Source organism: Lepidochelys kempii, chromosome 14 (assembly GCF_965140285.1).
Source record: "Lepidochelys kempii isolate rLepKem1 chromosome 14, rLepKem1.hap1, whole genome shotgun sequence".
Classification (NCBI taxonomy): Eukaryota; Metazoa; Chordata; order Testudines; family Cheloniidae; genus Lepidochelys; species Lepidochelys kempii.
This window is the reverse complement of record NC_136393.1, coordinates 15,614,237-15,636,587: the sequence shown is the minus strand read 5'-3', so window position 1 is coordinate 15,636,587 and position 22,351 is coordinate 15,614,237. Positions and strand designations below refer to the sequence as shown.

Below are 22,351 nucleotides of genomic sequence, written 5' to 3'. Positions count from 1 at the left end.
TACATCCTAGCCACCATAACTCATACCTTGCCAGCTTGTGCAACGATCAATCTTTATCTCTGAATTTTTGAAATAAATGGGGCAACCAGACTAGAGAGAAACTTGTTTATTAAGTGCAATATAAAGCCATGTGGTCCAGAACACCTGCAGACAGACTCTTCCTTGGTACACACCAGAAGTATTCATATGCCAACAATTGTCCTTATCTGATGAAAGCTACAAAAAAGTGGTTATGTTCTATTGTGGCTCTTCTGTACAAACCTTTTTAAAAGGGCAGGTTGTTAGAATTGGGATCAGCTAACAGGCTGCATTCTGCCCCAGATAACTTAATTAACTCTTTGGTTACAATTATGTGAACTCTCTTGAGGCAGTGAATCAGTGTGTTATAACTACAATACAAAGCACTGTGATGCACAGCAAAGGGAGGCTACAGTGCAACATAGTGTGGCTTTGGTGAAATGCCACTTTAGCTGAAAATACTTCCTTCCATGCCAGGAACTGAAATATAAGGCAACTGCCAACTGGACATTCATTCAGTAACTAAATTATTTCTAATGGGCTATATAAAATCACATTTGGTTCATTTCTAACAGACTGGGCTTCTTGTATTTAGATCAAAAACTAAACTAGCCCCAGGTCCCACCTAAGTTTAGGACAGGATGGTCATGCACAATGGGGACAATGTGTGTATCTCTCTCTCACCCACACACACAGGTCTGGCTCACAGGGAAATCAGTGGCAAAATTCCCATTGAAGCAGGTGCAAGACTGAGCCCTTGAAATGGTCTGTACTGTGAGCTCTCCCTGGTTCTCAAGGAAAGGCAGAGAAGTTCCTTAGTCTGTTTAAATAAAACAAACGACACCTCCAAGGAATAAGGGCAGCTATTGTTTTTGTTCCACGGCCTTTGAAAACTGGCTTTACCCATGAAAGGTGGGAGCTGCCATTCTTACTAGAAACAGTTTCCCAAATTCTCATGAGCAGCTCCCATGCTATTTGGCTGAGGGTGAAGTTGAACCAGTCCACGCTCAGACCCCTTCAGAGCCAAATGTAAAACAAGGAGCAATTCAAGAGCATTTCTCGTTGGTAGATTTCAAAGGTGAGCCCTAGCATCCCCCTCTGACAGATATGCCACAAGGTACCGGTGTGTTAAGTGTCTTGCCAAAGCTCAGGGAATGAGTCAGGGGTTTTGCCTCCCAATCCACAGTTCTAGCTTTTAGCCCATGCTGCCTCAGCTCTTGTTCAGCCAGCTTATGCCGTGTAGTGGCCTGGAGGGGCTTAGGGAGAGATTTTCAAAGGTGTAAAGAGGAGGTAGGTGTCCAATTCCCACTGACTTCCCATAGGAGTTGGGTACTTAACTGCCCTCTGGGCCTTTGCAAATCTTCCCTTAAGGATTTAGGTTAATAACCATCTTAAACATTGGCATAGCTGGTGTTGGATATGTGACTACAGAACTGAGCGCACAAGCCCTGTGGTTAGTATGATCCATTATGATCAGAAACGCTTGCTTCAGAGACACCCGTCGGGGAGAGGGTTGGGCAGTGAAACGTACAAACGAGTCACCCCGCTGGCAGAACTTAGTGCTTCACTGCAGTGTTTGCAGAGGCGTGTGGGACAGAAAGGAGAAGCTCGTCCCAGCATTGCCATGAATGCCCTTGGGAAAGTGAACATTCAGAGGTTCCATCACCACTGGGTTGGGAAGTAGCAGGGAGGGAACTCAGCAAAGGGTATGGCAAGCTGCTAGGATACCTCATCAACCCAGGAGCTAGACACACAGCAATAACACCAATAAAGGATCACTGGATAACAGCCAGACACACGACAGCCCCTCAGCCGTGGGTAGCAGGACCGTGGGAGCTACTAGGCTCACGCAGCCGCAGCCTTGCCACAAGCGGTAACTAGGCATGGCAGGGTTCCAGCACAGCTCTCTACCCCGATGTGGTCTGGGAATGGCTGATGCTGGGGAAAGAACGATGTGGCTGAGGTTTCGGTTCATCCACTCTAAAGGAGAGAGACTGTCCGCCCCCACTTCTCTCTTTGCCATCATCTTGTATTTACTGGATGACAGTAGAATGTAATACTCTGCATTGGGCAGGGGATCAAATGCCTTTACAAGTCACGCAACAGTATCTGCCTAAGCTCCAGTGTGGGAAAAGTGATACCAATAAGGATTTTCGGTCTTAGGTTTATGACCAACTTGGTCTTTCAAGAAAACAAAAATATTACCCATTTATAGTGCATGTCTTCTGATCCTATGCCACTGAACTAGCAATTCTGATTCTTCCCTTGTAGTCCTCCAGGCTTTACTTGGCCTTTGCCCAAGAGTACGCTGTAGCTACAGTAAGACTGGACTGTTGTGTGCTTTGCAGTACACAAGCTCCTTGATCTGGGATGCTGTAGGGGGTTGGGTTGCTGTACTGCAGAAATCAACTGTGGAGGATTTAAGTACTGATCTAAAGCCCATTGAAGTCACTGGGCGTTTTCCCACTGGCTTTGAATCAGGTTCCTTAACCAGTCTCTGCTATTATAAATAGAAAAGGAGTACTTGTGGCACCTTAGAGACTAACCAATTTATTTGAGCATAAGCTTTCGTGAGCTACAGCTCACTTCATCCGATGCATCCTAAGGTGCCACAAGTACTCCCTCTCTTTTTGCGAATACAGACTAACACGGCTGTTACTCTGAAACCTGCTATTATAAATGTTTCCCAAAAGCTGTGTGTCCTTAATGCTCATTGTAGATCCTAGGTTTCTTTATAAAATAATAAAATATATTTATATATACGAGGAAAACTGTACAAGAGTTAAGCAAAATTGCATGAGAGCATTGTGGGTAATGCTATGCAAATTAAGGCTATCATTTGTTACTGCAGTACCACACATTAGCAGCAGGGGGCTTTACACAAACAGGTGCGGTAGGAATGCAGTGATTATCCTGACCATCTACATTGCAACACGGGCTTATAAACAATAGAACTGTGCACTTTTGCAGACCACGGTGGAGTTGCCTCCCACTGGTGAAATGAACAGGGGGAGAACAGGGCTGAGCCAGCAGGTTGGGAAAATAAAAATGACCCTGCATAACAGGTCGCGCACAAGGCAGAGGGGGAGAGGGACATTTAAATACAAACGAAAGCCCAGTGCAGTCAAACTCCCAGCAGGAGGCCAGCGGTGTGAGAGTGGGTAGGCAGCACACACACACACAGTCAGCAGGTAAGGATTATACTACACGGGACTCCACAAACGGCTGGCCAATGACCCTGCACTGAGAAGCCTCTGCGACAGATCACTCAGTGGAGATCCTCGGCCGGACAGCCCAGAAATGGAGAGCTTCAAATGCCAATCACACACTTGCCACCCCATCCGCTGACTTGCCGCCTCCACAGCGGTGGGCTTCCAAGGAGTGTCAAGTGCCACTGCAGTTCTATGCCCAGGTGAGATTGGGTGGGCACGGCGGTCCAGAGCCTGGCAGCTGACCAGAGCATGAGCCTGCTCTGCAGTCTGAACACGCACACCCCTTTGGCAGTCTCTCCCCGGCTCAGGCTTCGAAGAACTCTCTCTCCATCTGTTTGGTGAGTGTTCCACTGGACATCATGGTCCTGCTGACAAACTCTTTGGTGACCTGCTTGGTGAGGGTGCCACTGCTCTCCACCCGCTGGGTGGTCATCAACATGCCATCTGCAACAAGAGGAGCAGGTCAGCGGTGGGCATGACGGCCTACGTGAGGTGCTGCCCTGGCTCTATCCCGGACGGACCGTCAGACCTGCACACAGGTATCTGCAGGAGGAGCAGTAGCTTTTGGGCCCTAGCCGGTGCGTTGGGATCAAAAGGTTCAGAATTCTCTGCCGGACCCCACACGAAGGCCATCAGCCACCGCGGGACCTGGGCTGCGTTTGGAAATGCAACCATGGCGCATTTCAGACTGGCATTCACCCAGTACTAGGGCAGGCAGTGCTGCAGCAAGGCCAGAGTGGTGGTGGTTCAGTTCCCATTGACAGCAATTTATTGGGTCTCCAAATCATCCCCCCTTGGCACCACAGGGGTGAAGGGATGGGGATATTTAACATGATTTTTTAAATTGTTCATTCTTCCTCTCATTTTCTTCTTTCGCCCACCCTGCTGAAAGCCTACAGTGTTGAACAGCCTTGAGGAGCCCTCCAATAGCCCCTCCCTGGATGTCTGCAGAGCTAGGACCCTGAGATCTATGGGCAGTCAGGATTGTGCTGTAACTTTTCACTACACCAGGCACCTTCCTTTACACTGGGCAACACCAATGACTGTGACTCCATACAACAATCTGCCCCGTCCCCAGTGCCTGAAGCATTCCAGACAGGAAGCCCTTACCCGTGTAGTAGGGCTCCAGAGAGGAGTGGCTGATGGTGGTGTTGGTGTTATATTCCACGGGGAGGTTGTACACTTCCTCTCTCATGTATTGCTGCCCTCCGAACTGTGAGAAAGCTCCTAGAGAGAAAAGGAGAAAAGTCAGCTCGGGGAATGTCACAGGAGCTGTACAATCACATGGAGCCCCTAGCTACCCATCACTGGCGGAGAGGTTATGTCATAACTGTTCCAGTAGGAGCCCTTAAAGAAAGAAATCAAGAATGCTCATGAGAGATTGGGAGACTGAAGGACCTCGTGAGATGGCTGCTGGGTCTTGGGGATGCACAGTCATCAAAAGAAGAAGGTTGGCAATAAAGTAACAGTAATAAGTTCTCAGACTCCTTTCTCACCCAAGGATCTTAAAGCTCCTTATAAATATTACATTAAACCTTGCTGCCCCTGGGAGATACATATTATCCTCATTCTACAGATAGCGAAACTGTGGCACAAATTGTTTCACCAGCAGAGGCGGAAAGAGAACCCTGGAGTCCTGACCCAGTTTCCGGCTCTCCCCATGACTGCCATCCCCCACAGGTTCTGTTTTGTTCCCCTGCATATACACAAGAAATGTGGTACCTCCATCTTGAGACTCAATGGTGATGATGCCCTCTCTCTCTGGCCCAAACCCTTGCGTGGTCTTGGCTTGCACTTTGAACTTGTAGGGGATGTTCTCGCTCAGGTAGGGCACTGTCAAGGAGGTTTCTGGGTTGTCCCCCTCCACATAGATATTCCTGGGTTCCCCTAATCCAAATAGAAACACAGTATGATGAAATAGAATACAATGGCTCCTTAAAGCCCACCACCATTCCCACCAAACTGCTACCCTCCTGTAGTTTCCACCAACCTCTTCCCTGCCCCACTTTATTCTTGTCTCAGCCCTCATCCCGCCCCTTATGACATCCCTGGCTCTCTGTCGAAAGATCCCCATTTCAGTACAGGGCTGGGTCTCAGTCCCAGCCCTCCCCACTAAGGCTGCTCAGGGATTGAACAGAGCGGGAGGCTCTGTTCCTGGAGCAGGTTTGCAGGTGTGACATGCTATGCTTTAGCCCCAGCAAAGGGATAGTTTGTCACTTCTCCCATGGCTTGTTTCCAGCCCAGCCTGAGCGAGAACATACCTCCTCCATGCAGCATCTCGCAGGTGACCATGTAGCCCAGAATGGCCCCGTTGGGCTTGCGGGGTCTCTCCCAGCTGAGCTGAAGCGACTCCGGGCTCAGGGCAGTGAACACCAGGGGTCCCGGCGCACTGGGGGTGCTCAGTGTAAACGGTGAACCTGCAGGAGCAACAGCGAGAGGTCAGTGCTGGGGAGGGGGAGAGAAGCAGCAGCCTGGGTCTATGCAGGTCACTGCTGTAATGGGCTGGGAGTCTCAGCTGTTTGCATAGTGAACTGAAGCTGGTGCATTGGGGAGCAGCATTCAAGGAGAGTGGGGGGTGTCCTTTTTAAAGGGGGAGTGAAGGAGCTACAACTGGGAGCTTACAGAGCCTAAACTTCGACATGGGGGTGCTGCCTCCATGCCCCTGACCCCCCAGTGCACGCTGAGGCCTGCCTCTATACCCCCCCGGGCAGTGGAGCAGTGTGTGAACCCTCCGCACTAGGGGCCCCGCGGCTCATTGCCCAGCCACAGGGAGACGGGAGGGGAGTGAAGCCAGGGCCGTGCCCTCTCACCTGGTACAGGACTCAGCGGGCTCTGCGGATCCACCTGGGACTCAATGGTGATGACGCCCTCTCTCTCAGGGCCCCAGCCCTCCTCGCTTTGGGCCTTCACCTTGAATATGTAGGAGTGGTTTGGCAGCAGGTTGTCCACCACCACCGAGTTGTGAGTGGGGTTCGGGATGCTCAGTCTGTGCACTTCTCCTGGAGGGGGGGGGAGGAAGGAGAGAGACAGGTGCCACCTTACAGTCACAATGGCAGGGCTGCAGCCGCAGTAGAGAGCACAGGGGGGTTGTCACACTAGAGCAGAGCAACCGTCCGTCAAGCCTATTCTCTTACCTCTGGCAGCGGCCTGTACACGAAGTGGACATGTCCTTACAGTGCAGGTGGCCAGCTACAGCAGGGCTGTGTTTGTGTTCATGGGGGAATCCTTCCGAACCCCCAGTAGCCTGACCCATGTGATAGGACCCCTCTGCCTTTAGAGAAGTCCTGCGAGCTTGGGTACTCTGCCCTCATTGAGCGCAGGGTTATCTGGCTCCTTTCCAGACCCAGCTGCAGCGCTGAACTCAATGAGACAGGCTAGGGAGGGGTGAGGGTGCGCTGGGATGGTAGCTACAGTTAGCCCATAGTGGCCACTCTACGTCTGTTTGCCATTGCGTTTCTCTGGCATCTGCCTCAGGGTCCAGAGGCGACTGGCTCTAAACACTGACTAGAATTAGTAATAGGGAACAAGGAGGCTGAATGAATCAGACTTGGGCCCCTCCTCCACCACCTTCCACCTGGATAGCTCACTGCACTTCACAGATGTCAGCGAACAAGTCCTCAACACCAGGGGGCGGGGGGAGAGGGAGGGACAAGGGTTTGAACTAGTCCAGACTGGGGGAAATGAGGCGCCAGGAGGATAAATGATTTGCCCAAGTCACCCAAGAAGTCTGTGGCAGAGCTGGGACTAGACCCCCCTAAAATCCTGGCTCTGCTCAAATCAGTGGCAAAACTCCCATTGGCTTCAGTGGACCCTGGGTTCCGCTCTAGATCTCCCAGCCCCATGCTGTACCATGAAGACTCGTTCCAGGACCGAGCTGTCAGCTGAACAGGGCTCACTGACCTCCACTGAGGAGCTGGTACTGCACGCTGTATCCTTGCACCGCTTTCTCACACTGCGGCTCCTGCCAGCTGACTTTCAGGGAGGTGGGCCCCAGCGCAGAGAACACCAGGCGGGTGGGAGTGTCGGGGACGCCCAGGGCCATCCTGGAATCTGATGCAAAGAGGGAAAGTCACAACCTTGGGTTCAAAGGCGAGAGGCAGAGGGGAAAAGAAGCAGACGCAGCCCAGTGTGTGATGGTCCTTACAGTCCAGGGAGAATGCGGCAAAACGTCCTCTGCAACCACGGGCCGGATCTGCCAAGAACCTACCCTGAGGGGCTTTGGGGGCTGAGCTGAGCGGCCAGGATGGGGTCTAGCCGTGTACGAATGGGTGCTGACAATGGCGTCCTGCAGTCTCTGGGCTTAGAGAAGCAACGCCCTGACTCCAGCCAGGGGAGCAAAGGGATTGCTGAGAACATCTAGACATTTTCTCTGGCAGTCCCTTAGCTCCCCAGCAGGCTTGGGGCCAGGCTTGGCCAAACTCACTCCCCCTGAAGCACTATGTCCAGGCAGCTGGGTGCTTCGAGGACATCTTGGGAGTGAGTGTGATTCCTGGCCTTCTGGGGGAAGAGGGAATGCACTCTAGGGTGTGTGCTTTGCCCTGACAGGCCTGCGCAGGGAGAGGGGGAAGGGGAGTCAGAGCAGCCATGTAACAGCCCTGAACCTTGCTGCATGCGTGTTGGGGATGGGGTGGGGGTGGGATCACCCAGTGGAGAGAAGGGCACAGAGGTTCTGCAAAGGACGAGCCATCCCTACCCATTCGCACATCCACACTGGTAACCCACAGGCCACTCATCTACCTTCCACACACTCACCTACCTAGCTGCTCATTCCCCTGCCAGCTTCTCTCTGACCTACCGCTCTCCGTGCCGGCAGCCACTCATCAAGGGTGACACTTCAAGGGGGAGACTATCAACGGGAGTTAAGCACCCAACTCCCATGGGCTTTCAGTGGGGTTCGGGTGCCTAACTGCCCGTTATGCCTTTGCAATCCTCCCCCATCATCTTCAAAGCGCTTCACAGTCTCGTGTCCCCGTAAGTGATTCAAGCTGCGAGGGAGCTGAGTATTGCTATCCCTGGTCTACAGATGGGGAAACTGAGGCAAAGAGGTTCATGTGAGTCAAAGGGGGAGTAGAGATTAGACCCTGGGAGCTCCTGGCTCCCAGCCCAATGCTCAGGTCATTAGGCCACCCTGCTCTCTCAACAAACAGCACGGCCAGAACCAAAGGGTGGGAAGAGTTAAGGGGTATCCCTTAACCACTGCCTTCATGGCAGAAAATGGATGCAATGACAAGCAGATTCTCCAGCACCTCAGTGCCAGGCGCTCCATGACTCAGCTGCCTAGCGTGTCTCAGAGGGACTTTTTGCATTGGGCACACATTCTCCCCCAAGGCCTGTGGAGAGACACAGAAAACAATCGGCTTGTTAGGAGCACAGAGGGCAGGATGCTGACGGCGAGTCGATGAGGTCGTTAGAGCACGGGGTGGGTTAATCAGCTCACATGGCTTTAACGAGGTCAGTGAACCCTGCAAATGGAAAGGTGGTGTGGTGGAGGCGCAGCCAGGGTCAGGGGCATGGATCAGCGCACACACAAAGCCGATGGAGGACAGGAGCAGGCAGCTCACGGGTGGATGGGCTGGTTATGGGATGCATGACTGTGGGAAGACACCCACGAAGACACTGGACAAGGCTTTGCTGTGGGCTGTACCTATATACTTGGCAATCCCAGTGGGCCCATCAGTCATGATTATAGAATCCCGAAAGCCATTGCTGGCGTAGGAACCCTTCACCTTTGCCCTGCTGCTGACACCTACGTCCTGGGGCAGCAGGGCCATCCTGCCAGCATCTTCACGTAGGGAAGGGAGAATCCTCCCTGGCTGGTCTACAGGATAGTGGGGAAACAGAGAGAGAGAGAGAGAGAACACTGAAGGCATCTGAAGCCAGAGCAGCCCATGTGCTGGTGCCCCAGTACAGAGAGGGCTGCTTTAAGGAAGAGCATGAAAAGGGCTTCTCCAGCCCCGTCCCCACTGCCAGACCGACTCTCAGACAATTTGAGCTGGAAAGTAACCATGGAGATAGAGTAAGAGGCACGGAAGCAGCACCCCCTTTTCCCAGAGAGCCCTGGGGGGCCCCATGGAGGCAGCCTCCCCTTTCGCAGGGATCTTGAGGGGGCCCATGGGTCAGCCCCCCCTTTCTAAGGGTGCCCTTGGGGGGGTGCATAGAGGCAGCCCTCTGTGTGGAGAGGGGGAGCTCTGGGAGGTAGAGGTACAGGAAGCCCCCTGGCTGGTGTGACCCAAGATCGCTCTAAGGGGTAGAGGGTAGGAAGACAGGTCCCTGCTATGGTGGAGCAGAGGGGAGGGCCCCCAATCCCCCCCGTCCCCCATCCCCCCCGACACTCACCATATCCTGAGGTCATTGTGCTGTAATCTCTGGTCAGAGATGAGCTGCCCATCAGCCTCCTCTCCTGGTGTACGTGTGAGGTCAGCTGGTTGTAGCTGGCATTCAAGGTCCTGTTCAGGGTGCCCCCAGTGCCGGGGAAGGTGAAATCCATCCGGCCATTCAGCAGATGCTCTGGGAAAGATTGAATTCAGTCAGTCTCAACAGCTGCAGTCTAGGCATCGGGACCAGCCCACGGCTCCATGCCTCCTGCATCGGCTTCGTCCTGTTCTCCAGGTGTTTGAGAACATAACTCTGGCTCTTCAGACAAGTGACAACCGCACAGCCAGCAGCAGGGGAAACAAACAGGAACCTGCACCCCCTGCACAATACCCGACCAACCCGCAGTGCCCAAGGTAACTCCAGAGCTCAGCTTGTCAGGGGGCTGCTAAGGTCCAACCTCACGTGTCCTAACGGTCAGATCTCTTGACCCCAGCACGTGTTTATATTTTGTCTTAATGAAAGAAGAAGAAATGCCAACTTAAGGAGGCGGCTCCCACAGATTTCACATTGGAGCCCATCTCTGCCGGACCTGAAAAGCAAACCCTGCCGTTAACGGTCTTTATGAACCCGCTCTTAAGTGACCACCCAAATGGGCAGCAGAAATCTCCTAGAGGCTGCTCTCTGAATAACAGTCCTGCAGGTTTGCACTGGAAACCTGGGGGTGGGGGGGTTTACTTCAGAGCAGTTACTTAAGATGAGGCGTGGCTGTTCTTACAGGCTTCACACGGTTTTGATCTGCTCCTTCCCTAAGGGTCCGAGCCTATTGCAGAAGCAAGCTCCTAGCAGGTTCCCAGTCCATGCCCGAGGTGGGCGTTACCTTGGCACTCTCCTGAGCAGACAGACCATGACAACACTTTGCAAGCAAACTCTACTACATGTGACCAGTGCCTCATGCCAACACCAATGTGGGTACAGAGGGGATGTTAGGGGGCAGGGCTCAGTTCCATGCTCTTGGCTCGGAGAAGGACGAGACACGACATTCACTGCAGAAGAAGCCGGCCTTCACCTGGTTGGGGCCGGGGCGTCCCGCTCCTCATCAGGCTGCCGCTGGCTGTGTCGCTGTCCAACGGCTCAGAGTGGGGGCCATCCTCGTGGAGGAGGCCCTCGGTGTCGGAGGAGAAGCAGCTGCTGCTAGAGAGGCGGGGGATCATTTCAGCTGGGAGCCTCCAGGTGATGCGGCGAAGGTCCAAGTCCTCCCCCAGCAGCTGCACATATTTCCACCTGGAGCCTTTTGGAACAATTTAAGTACTCACATTGGCACGGCCTACAGGGGCAAAGCGGGGAACCTGCCACCATTGGGCCACCTGCAGCACACTGGGGTCAGCCTCCAGGAGCAGTTGCATCTGCCTCCTGTGACAAACCGCTGGTGGGCTACTGCTCTGTAGAGATCACAGGACAGCGCTGGAGAATGGAGGGAACAGGACACGGGGGGTTCAACCAGCCCTGGGGAGACCAGAGCTCCATTCCATTTCCGTCAGGATTGAGAACAGGGTTGGCGATCCCACTGCACGCCTGTCCCCATCACAGGCACTGCTGGGTAGAACTGTCCTCCCGTGCTCAGGAGCGGCCTCCTCACTCCATGAAGCTCACAGGTGTACACAACGCTGGCCACCGTGGGGCTGTCCTAACACGTATGCTCTACTCTCTGCAAGAATGCATCGATTCCCAAAGCAGAGAGAAACCAAGAGAGAGTACAGGGCAGGGGACACCTCATTTCAGCCACTGTCGAACCTGCTCCAGACTAGGTCTCCTGTAAGGTTGCCCCAGCTCCACATTACAGGTCGCTTTCATTCTTCCCATTTGAAATAGCTATTCCAAGCTGAGCTTCTGCCATGTTCACTTTAGCAGCCCTGACATAGCCAGTGGGACACCCCCCAGAGCACGATGGGAGAGAACCAGATACCATGGGCCAGTAGGGTTCTTCTTGGTCTTAAGCTGCTATGAGCTGAAATGTCTCTGCTCCATCCCCCAGTAAGGTCCCTCTCATTGGCCTAACGGCTGAACTAAGAAACATCCCCAGGAGCTAGGAGGTCAGGACTGTGTGCTGTACCCTAATCTCATGGCAACAGGCAGAGGACCAACCTCTGGATGCAAAGTTCCTACCCAATCATGCCCGGTGGAGGCTGAGCCTCTATTGCTCTCCAGAGCAGCAGCACAGAAACAAGGTGACAGCTCAGCCTCTGCATGGTCCTCCCAGAGCTGGGATGTCTCTCTGCCTTCGCAGCAGAATGAGAACAAAACGATCTGTGCTAATACTGTGGCTCGTAAATCACTCCCTCGTTTGGAAGGGAGATTCTCTGCTGGTTTGCTTTCTCGAGTCCCCTTCTCCCGGGGGAGGCTCGGTGTTCAAAGCTGTCAAGAGAAACCAATAAACCGCTCTTTGCAAAACACAGTGCACGTACCGGAGTCATCGGAGACGCTGGGGTGCTTGCTGCCGGATGGGGAGCGCATCACGTCCGCGCTGTACATCAAGTAGCTGTCGTAGTCTTCACCGCCCTCGGCATCAATGATTGGGATGTCGGGGATGATGGGAACTACGAGGGGCAGCAGAGAGCGCCGTTAAACACGTCCCTCCCATGCCAGAGGGGAACCACCCACCCAGATGCCACGGGGACAGGCATGTTAGTGTGGACACGATGAGTTAAAACAGGGAGAGGGAGGGAGAGAGCGTTGTCAAGCCCCACTCCCCACATGCTCAGGCCAGTAGAAGCACTCACTGGACATTGGGCGTCTGGGCTGTGTGGCGAGGTTGATTGTAGCTTCTCGCTCAGGCCCCCAGCCGGCTCCATTCTTGGCCTTCACCATGTAGCGGTACGGCTGTGACTCCCGCAGGTTTTCAATCAGAACCATGCGCTTCTTCGGCTCCTCAACCAGAACTTTCTTCATGGGCCCAAAGGGAACTGCAAGGAAGCACACACCCAACCAGCAAGGTCATCTCTCTCCCTCTGTCATACACACACTATTCTCTTCAATACAACGGCAGGAGAGGGGGGAGAAGAAATGGACTAGCCGGCTTTGCTCCACCATTTGAAAGGGAAAACAGCAAAAGACACACAAAGCCCAGCGACACCCCCCAACCCCGGCCTCTGCACACACGCACCCACTCTTGTATTTGTGGTCACTGCAGCTGCCAGCGGCCTAGCTGCGTGCAGTCACAGCTCTTCTCCCCTCCGCCTTCCGAGTTGTCATGCTGACCATCCTTGCCCCCAACACCCCCTCGTCTCCCACTGACGCTGCTCCCAACACATCCAGAGGGGGCGCTACAGACTGACGGGAGAGTCTCACTCGGCCTGGGGAGCGAAGGACCCACCAGATCCTGAGTTCGATCCAGCTCACACAGGAGCACATTGAGCTATCGCTGAGCCATCAGCCCCCCATGGCCTCTAAGACTGTCAGCAGTGCTGGGGTGCAGGCATCGAGCAGAGCTAGAGCCCCTCCTCTTAGGAGGAGTCTCGCTGTTTCCTAAACAAACAGCGCGGGTTTCACCCGCCATTGCATTCTAAGAAAGACTAGAGATGGGCCAGAAGCAAACCCTCTGATCCAAACTCCCCCAAACAGGGTTGAACTTCATAGCTGGCCTGGATCAATGGGTCAAACCAACAGAGCCCTTCACACTTGTGGCTGTTCATCTGAACCTTGTGGCTTGGGCCCCATGTCTAGGAATGGCAGCGGGAGACCTCGCAACCCTGCTTCACAGGGCTCACTTCTACTTTCATCACTGTGCTTTGCTCCCAGACGGTGTCTGCATTGCACCACTACCTCCGTCCTCCTCTCAACAGTCCCAGACTGCACCCCCCAGATCCTGTCTGGCGAGCTCCATGGAGCCCCCCACGGCCAAAGTCTCAATGAGACTTGGGCTGCAGGTGCCAGGACAGAGGCGGGTGATGTTACCGGTCGTGCAGTCAGCCATCCTGAGTGTCTGTTTCTCGGGGTGTAACTTCACTTCTGGGAAGCTCCCAAAGCGAACAGGGAAATGGGCCTCCAGCAGGGGGTTTCCCAGGGCATCATTCCTAAACTGTTCAAGGTGAGAAGCGTCCCCAATGCCCACTGAAGTCAGAGGAGGTCAACAGGAGCTGAGGGTGCTCAGGACCTCACAGGATCATGTCCTTAATACTGAACTTCTGTCCTGGGCTCTGGCATCCCACCACCACCCACCTCCCCAACAGCCTCTGCTCTCTCACTCATCGTAACGTGGGCTGCTCCCAACCCCAGTTCATGGCTCCAGAGTGGGAGCAGCGAATGACTGGGGACAGCTGCTGGCTGTTTCTGCCAAGGTCTTCGTGTCTCAGTCCGATGGAGACGCCTCTACCGGACCATTCGGCAAGGGGGAGCCCTCTCTTACCATTGTCCTCATTGACAAGTCCGTAGCTGACTTCATAGGCCGTGATCTCCCCGTTGGTCTCAGCAGGCTCAGCCCAACTCAGCTGCGTCACAGTGGAAGAGACGACGTTGAAAGCCAGACGCCCAGGTTCACTGGGAACTAACAGGAACGAGAACAAAGAGGCGGGGTTGGAAACAAGCAGGCGGGGAGGGCTGGATATCTCTGGGTGTGAGCGATGGGACAACTGGCTCGATCTGGGGAGATCTCCCGACTGACAGTGGTACCACCACGTGCTTATTTTACACCAGTTGCTCTGGAAGGTGCTGGAAAACGCATCACAGAGCCTAGAGCGTCTAGACCCTTCCATATGCCTATCGCTGCCCGTGTCCATGATGGACTGTCTTCTCCTCTCCTCCCGCAATTTGGTTCTTTCTGATTGGCCCCCTGGAGGAAGGTATCTGGGTGGAAGGAAGAGTCTTGCCAGCCACAAACCAGAGATAGGAGGACACAAGACATGCCATTGGGTCTCACGCAATGTGGCCACCTTCCCAATGCTTCATTCTCACGTCCTCAGACATTCCCCTTGGGCGCCTGTTCCACTGCCACTCATGAAGGTGCGGTACACAGCATTCAGAAGCACATTAACAAAGAGGATTTATACGACGTGGGCACTAGCGGTGGTAGATGTGTTCCCAACTAGGAACTGGGCGAGATTTTTTGATCAAAACCCTTTTTTGGCAAAAAACGCCATGAAACATTTCATGAATTCATGTTGATTTCGCGTAATTGTTTTGGAAAAAAAAATCCTAAACCTTTCATCTCAGTACTTGAAATATGAAACGTTTCCATTTTTCATTTCAAAATGACTTCTGGTTTCAAAATTTCCTGTCATTTTTATTTAAAAAAAAAAAAGCAATCAAAACCATTTAAAAATGCTTGAAACCCAAGTGAGATGTTACATTTGGGATCAAAGAAAATGTTTTGATTAACCCGCAATTTTATTTTATTCTGTTCTTTTGATTTTTCAGAATTGCTAGTGAACCAAAAAATCCCTTATTCCTCTAGCTCCATTCAGAGCTTCATAAGACATCCGGCTGTCATTGGGCAATAGGAATCCTGTGATCAATATTTCAGGTTTCCATTTGTTTGGGGCCTTCTGCTTTTTTGTTGTTTTCATGGCAAGATTTAATAAAACAGCCATCCCCGACTACTGACTGGTGCAATACAAGATGAAGTAAGATGTTCAGATTGGTACCCGGAGAAGTAAATACTCTTCCATTTATGAGGATCTGAGCAGTTCTTGGACCTATAGCACTTTGTAACACATTCACACAACGTGTTTCATCTTCATTAACCAGTTCATCCCCACAAGAACCCTGCGGGAAAGGCAGGGGAATATCCCCATTACCCCAAGTGATGAGAATGGGATAAAACATTGGACACATGGGATTTGAGTTTAATCACTTGGTATGGAGGTTGCTCAGCTCTTAAAAAAAAATGAGGCCTATAAGGGTACGTCTACACTGCACCAGGGAGTGAGTCTCCTAGACCAGGTCCACAGACGCAGGCTAGCGCAGGGGTGCGCAAATGTTTTGACCTGAGGGCCACATCTGGGAATACAAATTGTATGACGGGCCATGAATGCTCACAAAATTGGGGTTGGGGGTGCAGAAGGCAGTGAGTGCTCTGGTTGGGTGTATGGGCTCTGGGGATGAGGAGTTTGGGGTGTAGGAGGGTGCTCTGGGCTGGGACCGAGGGGTTCAGAGGGCGGGATCAGGTCTGGGGCAGGGGTGCAGCAAGGGGTGCAGGTTCCTGGCTGTGGGTACAGGCTCTGGGGCGGGGCTGGGATTGAGGGGTTTGCAGAGCAGGAGGGGGAGCAGGGCTGGGGCACGGGGTTGGAGCATCAGGACAGGCTCTCAGGGGTGCAGGCTCCGAGTGGCGCTTACCTCAAGTGGCTCCTGGAAGCAGTGGCATGTCCCTTCTCTGGCCCCTACGTGAAGGCATGGCCAGGTGGCTCTGCGCGCTGCCCCATCTGCAGGCACCGCCCCTGCAGCTCCCATTGGAGCACCAGAGGGCGCCATTGGAGCACGTAGGAGCCACATAGTACAGCCCATGACCCAGTGCCCTGGCTGGATCGCTGGAGCGGGGCAAAGCCAGACCCAGCTCCCCAGTGGGAGCTCATGGGCCGGCTTAAAAAGGCCCTTGGGCCATAGTTTGCCCACCCCTGGGCTAGCATGCTAAAAAGAGTGATATAGATGTTGCAGCTTGGGCTCTCAAGCATGTGTGTGCATGTGAGAGAGCTCCTGGCAATGGCTACCTGGCTGTTTTTACACTAGCACAAGTCTGTGGCCCTGGGCTAGGAGGCTCACTCCCAGAGGCAGTGTAGACACACACTAAGGTGTCCCAGCTGGGGACACAGGGTGAGAGAGGTTCAGTGACTGGGCCAAAGCCAGAGATGGCACCTATTTCAGCGCTGGTAGCAAACGCTCAAACACTCCTGGCTCCCAGGCCTGGGTGCAGACCACCAGATTGTGCCTTTTAAAAGACCAGGTTGTCCTGAAGACATTTCCAATGAGGCATCAGCCTTCAATACACGGGACAGGGTTTGGTGTCCTCTGGCCACATCAGGTGGCCACTAGGATATAATCCCCACAAACACCACGCGAGCCTGTGGGAACAAGCCAGGGGGAGCAGCTCACCGTCCTCCAGGGTGCGGCAGTGGGTGACATCCGAGTAGGGCCCCTCGCCCATGCTGTTGTAGGCACAGACCTGCATCTCATAGTCGCAGTAGGGGTATAGGTTATTCAGCTCTGCTGATGGCACTGTGGAATTGATCAGCCTGGCCTCCGACTCAGGGTCCCCCTGGATCCAGTACTTCACCTACCATCGAAGGGAAAACCATAAGTACTTCTCCCCTCCCCTATTCTCCTTCAGTTCCTCTTCCCTGCCACCAAGAGCGATTATAAACCAGGGGCAAACTTCATGAAACCCGCTGCCTCTGGCAGGCTGGGGTAGTGAGTGTTCTGTACAGCAGGACGCAATGGTCAGAGAAGTGGTCAGAGAAGACCCATGCACCAATGAAGCCCTATTTTGAGAGAATAAGTGGTGTACAGTCTGCACGGGATGGGGGAGTTCACCCTACATTCAACACTGACCATCTAGTCCTGCCCACTCCCAGTGCGGGACTGTTCCCTCCGGTACATTTTCTGGAGCTTTGCCTAGGCTAGTTCTTTCTGTGCTAAATGATGGAGTTTGCCCCATTTTCCCTGGCAGGAAGCTCTGCCCGCTAATCCCTCATGCCCTAGCAACACCTCTTTGGGAGTGCAGTGAGAACACAGTGGCCTTTCCCCGCTGGAGAAATGTAACTTCACATCTAAGGGAAATATGTCTGAGTCCCCAGTGGGCTCTGCTGCTCAGGCATGATTAGCCGCTACCGCTCAGGAGAGAGAGGCGGCGGCAAGGCAGGTCCTGCAGGTTGAGTTCCCTGTGCCTTGGCAAAGCTATGTTGGAGCTAAGGACCGTGGGATATGCATCAGAGAAGGAATGAGGGGCAGTGGCTGAACTGGAGGGGCGTGGAGAGGGTTGGAGTAGCGAGGCACACTGGAGCTAAGGGTCGAGGTTCCTTGACAAAGGTGAGCAGGGAAGATTGGCACTATGCCTGGCTCTCCCCTGAGCTACATGTTCTTTCCCTTCCACAAACTCCAAGGCCACCCCAGCCCCACCCACCCCCACACCAGACAGACAGGCAGGCTTCATATGAGAGATAAGCCCCTTGCTGACTTTCCCTTACTGGACTTGAATAAGATTTGATCTGGTTGGAGGGAATCCACCCAGGACATGCTGCTCCCACCCATCAAGCTCTATGCGAGCTCATGCGCCCATGATGCCCTCCCACCTTCCAGCACCTTCTCTCCCCTCCCCCGCTGCAGGATGAAGGATCATTGGACTGGAGTGGCCATGACACCCCAGGATGATGGGCTGTCCATGCCCACCCCAGGAACCGGTTTAGCCCTTACCTTGTACCCTATGGGTTTGCCAGGCGGTGGTAACCAGTTGAAACGGATTTTCCTGGAGCTTAGAGTTTGGGCGTTTGGATTGAGCGGTACACCCAGCTTGCCTCTGGGAGACTGAGGGAACTGGCCCAGGCCAATTGGGATATGTATGTCATCTACAACCTCTGCAGTGGGGAGAGTGAAATGCCATGAGTGCATCAGTGACCATCCCTTAGCAGGACGGAGTGAGAATGGGACAACCTACATCACCACTTCTCCAGCTCTCTCAGTGCTTTACGGCCATTACTACATTAGGTCTCAAGCCATCCCTGAGGAGCTGATCAGTATCCTCTTCACTTTGCAGAGAAGGGAAACTGAGGCACACAGAGGCACTGTGACATGGTCACACAGCAAATCGGAGCAAGTCAGGAATAGAACCCAGGCGTCCTGTCCCCGAAACTAGCTGCTGAGCCACACTGCCTCTTCTGTGATGCATGCGGGGCTTGTGCCCCGGAAATGAATCCGTGAATACACCAGCTGCTTTGGCTTGGCTTTCTGGAAGCATTTGGCTTTTCTATTGTGCATTTTATCCTGCTTCAATAATGGTTTCTCCTTTGGATCACAGTTCCACAAAACCACTCAGACAGTGTCAAGTACATACCTAATAATGACATTATCACCATCTACCCAACAAGTGAGGAGAATACACAGCTCTCTGATAGGGCTTCCCGTTCAACCCATATAGCCTGGCTCATGCGGGAAGGGCCACTTCACGTGTGGTTGCACAGGTATCTAAACCCCACGGAGCCCCATGGGACTAAAACATTAACGCTGCAGACAGTACTATGTGGTTTATCGACTCCCCCAAAACCCCTGCTACCTGCACCCAGATCCACAGGGAAAGGAAACAGAGAAACCAATTCCACTTCGGTTTGCAATTCACATGATCCATTTCCTCCCAGTCTCTGGGAGGGAGATACGGTCTAGGCACGGCGACCACCAGGGGGAACCAAAACTATATCCTGAAATACACCAGCACAACATGCAAAATCTGCAGACATATCTCCACGGCTACAACGATCAACACCCCCACAACATACCTTCCAAGGTCCCGGGTTCCTACACGAGCCAATCACAACTGGACGGTGCACCTCATCTAGTGCACTAAATGCCCAACAACAACTATGTGGCTGCAACCAGACAATCACTAGGCTCTCGAATGAACTGACACAGGAAAATATAAAAGGGACGGGGTGGGGGGTAATAGGTGCCTATATAAGACAAAGCCCCAAATACCAGGACTGTCCCTAGAAAATCGGGACGTCTGGTCACCCTAGCGCGAAAGCTTGTCTCTCTCACCAACAGAAATTGATCCGGTAAAAGATGTCACCTCATCTACCTTGTCTCATTAACTGCCCCAGGCAGCTGGGGTTGGGACCCAGACCGGCAGCATGCTGAGACAAGGGCATCGCCCATGAAAGCAAAGGAGCATCTCTGGTAGCTCAGGCCACACATCTCATGACTCACTGTAGTGATTACATGCCTCGTACTACTTTCCCTGGCCTAGAGTCATTCAATCTGCCAGCAGCACACGGCACAAGAACCTGACGATGCAGGAAAAGCATGGCTCCCCGGCGGCACACCCACCTGGGTCGGTGATGGTCACCGTGGTCTGCGGGTATTTGCCGATCTTGGTGCCGTACTTGGGGTTGAGCAGATCCACGGCAAACTGTTTGAGCTGGCGGTTCTGCAGAAGGGCGTCTATCTCGGTCAGCTCCAGCAGTGCCACCTGCACCTCCTTCTGCATCTCCCCAGGCTGGAAGACCAAGTCGCCCTCCACGAACATGTAGTCCTGGGAGAGGAGAAGAAAGAACATGCTAAATAGTGTATTACTCCCTAGCCACAGCATCCCCGGGGACATGGCTCATTACTGAGTCCTTCCCCACACTGCATCCACAGGACATGTCTCATCAGCATGCCCGCCCCCTCTCCATCCACATCCATCCAGCTCATTAGTGTGGTCCCCCCAACCCTCCACATAGCCATGGAATATTGCTCAGTACTGTAGCAGATTCCGAAAGGAACCCAGCTGTATTCTCATGTAATATAAACACAAACACACGCTCCCTTCTCTAGTGCTATCACTCCTGCAGTATAGTCTATACAGCAGGACCTCTCCAGGCTGACCCTGCTGCAGGCAGCTTTGCAGGACATGACCAGCACATGATTCCTGCTGGGGAGCTTCCTGATTTATCCTGGCTTTCCCAAACAGTCCATTATCACAAGCATGACAGAAGGCTGGTCAAGATGACAGAAAGAGTGACATTTTTACTAGCCACAAACCCAGGCCTCCAACAGGCAAACCTGGCGGGACAGAGCTGGGAAGAGAACGCAAGAGCTCCTGGCCCCCATTCTGCACTCAGACCTCCAGGTCACATCTCTCCCACCACCCCCTGGAGTATAGTCACCATTCATTCATTTTGCTGGGATCTGTCTCTGCTGTGGCAGCCCCTGTAATTACTGGTCCCAGCTTGCTGGGTTTCATGCCACCATGCTCAGCTCCACCAGTACCAAGAAGCACAGTCCTCACCTTGCCATCCTTGGCGGTGAGATCGCGAGTTCTGTAGGTGATCTGGGACTTTCCGTTTTCCACGATCTCCCGACGCACAGGGATTCTGGCCACCTGGTCGAAGCGGCTGTGAGAGTAGGCTGGCTGCAGAAAGGTGATGATGCTGCTGGCTGAAAGAAGTCAGATAGGTGGACCGTGTGAAACAAACAAATACCTGATGGAGGCTTCTTAGAAACACACACAAACTGAATAGAGCTGGGTTCTTTAAAGCCACCATACTGTTGAAGATATTAGTAAGAAACTGTCGCAAAAGACCTGAGGATCCGGTAGTCTCAACAGCGCAGTTTCTAAAAAGAAACACCAGGAGGAAAGATGGAGTTGGGGGCATCACTCAGAGATTACGTAAAAGTTAAGAAAGAAAAAAGGGTGTGAAAGAGGAAGGTCAGGGAGAAGGAACCCCAAAAAAGGAACAGAGGAAATCTGGAGTTATCCCTTCACACCCAGCTAAAAAGTCTCTCCTAGCCTCATGATCGACGGCTTTTGCTGAAAGCACGAGCCATCTAAGTGCGGATGGGGGCTGCCAGCCAGGACAGCACAGGAAGGAAGGGACCAGCTCTGGGAAATTCTCCTTCCCTCCTTGTCTTCAAATCAAGATGATCTAGTTCAGACACAAATCACTGGGCTGGAGACAGGAATCCCTGGGTGAGGGTTTCCAGCCTGTGCTGTGCAGGAGCTCAGACTAGATCAGAATGGTCCTTTCTGGACTTAGGAGCTATTCACCTAGATTTGAGAATTTCTTATCACACCCCCTCCGCCCCCTTCACCTTGCTCTTTGATTATGGTGATATTGACGAGCCTGCGTCCAATCGCCGCTGTCCCCATGGGGACCTCAACTGCCTCCACCTGCAACTGCTTCTCATCGTCGTCTTCCTCCCTGATGAAGAGTGGGACCCGGACGTCCACCAGCTCCACACCTTCCTGGAACTCCACCATCCCGTGGGCATCTGCGCAGGTGGAGAGGGTGAAAGGGCATAGCTGGGAGGGTCCCTCCTCACAAACCCCTATTTTGCCTTGGTCAATAAGCTCAACCCCACTCCTACCTTGGTCAGAGGTCACGGTATAGTAACCCGGCGTCACCTTCAGCTCATTGAAAGCTTCCTGAGAGACATGTTTCGCCGTCACTTTCACGATCTCCATCTTGGCCGAAAGGGGAGCAGTGAGCACTGTGTCCACAATTGTGTGGTCCTGCCTGCAGCCCAGTCAGGGGAAGGAGAGAAAGGAGTTCATGTTCTGCCCCTGTTCGGTCATCAGACGCCTCTTCCAACCAGCCATTCACAGCACTAGTCAGCCATCAAAGCTTTCAATCAGCCCATACACACACACACCACGCACAGACACCCGCACAGGTGAGGAGTGCAGAGTTGAACGGAGAGACGGACGGACAGAGAGAGACGTGAACATTCCACCTACCTTTTCCCAGCATTGGGCTGCAACCTAGGGAAAAAACAGACCAGCAAGTGAATAACCCCACCAAATCCCACTTGGGGAGGGATGAAGGTCTCTAAGTATCCAGAGTCTGTCTAAAGCAAGATAGCACTAAGAGAGCGGCTCCACTGGCTCCAGCAGCAGAGCACCCTCATGGGACCACTGAAGGCAGGAGTTCAAGTCCGACCTCTGACTTTTCCCTGTAGCTACAGTTTCTGTCCTTGCTCTTGTGCAATGCGTGGCAAACGATCGCGAGTTCCGAAGAGCCCCACATACTGTGGGACGCAGCCTTAGTCTCTGGCTGACAAGTTCCACGCAGGGCATCTCTACTTTGTCATCCAGAGCTGCTGACCCCCAGCACTGTTCCCTACATGTCCTG

The 22,351-nt window shown here is 53.2% G+C and overlaps 1 protein-coding gene across 4 annotated transcripts in view; it reads right to left on the bottom strand.

Annotated features, from left to right (window-relative positions):
- Positions 1-91: 91 nt before the first annotated feature.
- ITGB4 (integrin subunit beta 4) overlaps positions 92-22,351 on the bottom strand; it is a 57,225-nt gene continuing 34,965 nt past the window's right edge. For 2 of the 4 annotated variants that reach the window (XM_073312084.2, XM_073312085.2), the window contains exons 23-41: positions 21,958-21,981; positions 21,588-21,736; positions 21,312-21,491; positions 20,509-20,657; positions 19,566-19,770; positions 17,943-18,103; positions 16,626-16,806; positions 13,948-14,085; positions 12,323-12,505; positions 12,008-12,139; positions 10,612-10,833; positions 9,567-9,737; positions 8,875-9,048; positions 7,131-7,280; positions 6,041-6,229; positions 5,492-5,647; positions 4,953-5,117; positions 4,341-4,457; positions 92-3,674 (exon numbers count right to left, since the gene is read on the bottom strand). In XM_073312084.2, coding sequence (XP_073168185.1) covers positions 3,535-3,674; positions 4,341-4,457; positions 4,953-5,117; positions 5,492-5,647; positions 6,041-6,229; positions 7,131-7,280; positions 8,875-9,048; positions 9,567-9,737; positions 10,612-10,833; positions 12,008-12,139; positions 12,323-12,505; positions 13,948-14,085; positions 16,626-16,806; positions 17,943-18,103; positions 19,566-19,770; positions 20,509-20,657; positions 21,312-21,491; positions 21,588-21,736; positions 21,958-21,981 — 2,986 coding nt within the window. In that variant the 3' untranslated portion in view covers positions 92-3,534. The remainder of the gene's footprint in view (positions 3,675-4,340; positions 4,458-4,952; positions 5,118-5,491; positions 5,648-6,040; positions 6,230-7,130; positions 7,281-8,874; positions 9,049-9,566; positions 9,738-10,611; positions 10,834-12,007; positions 12,140-12,322; positions 12,506-13,947; positions 14,086-16,625; positions 16,807-17,942; positions 18,104-19,565; positions 19,771-20,508; positions 20,658-21,311; positions 21,492-21,587; positions 21,737-21,957; positions 21,982-22,351) is intronic. The other 2 variants (XM_073312086.2, XM_073312087.2) reach the window with 2 other exon arrangements.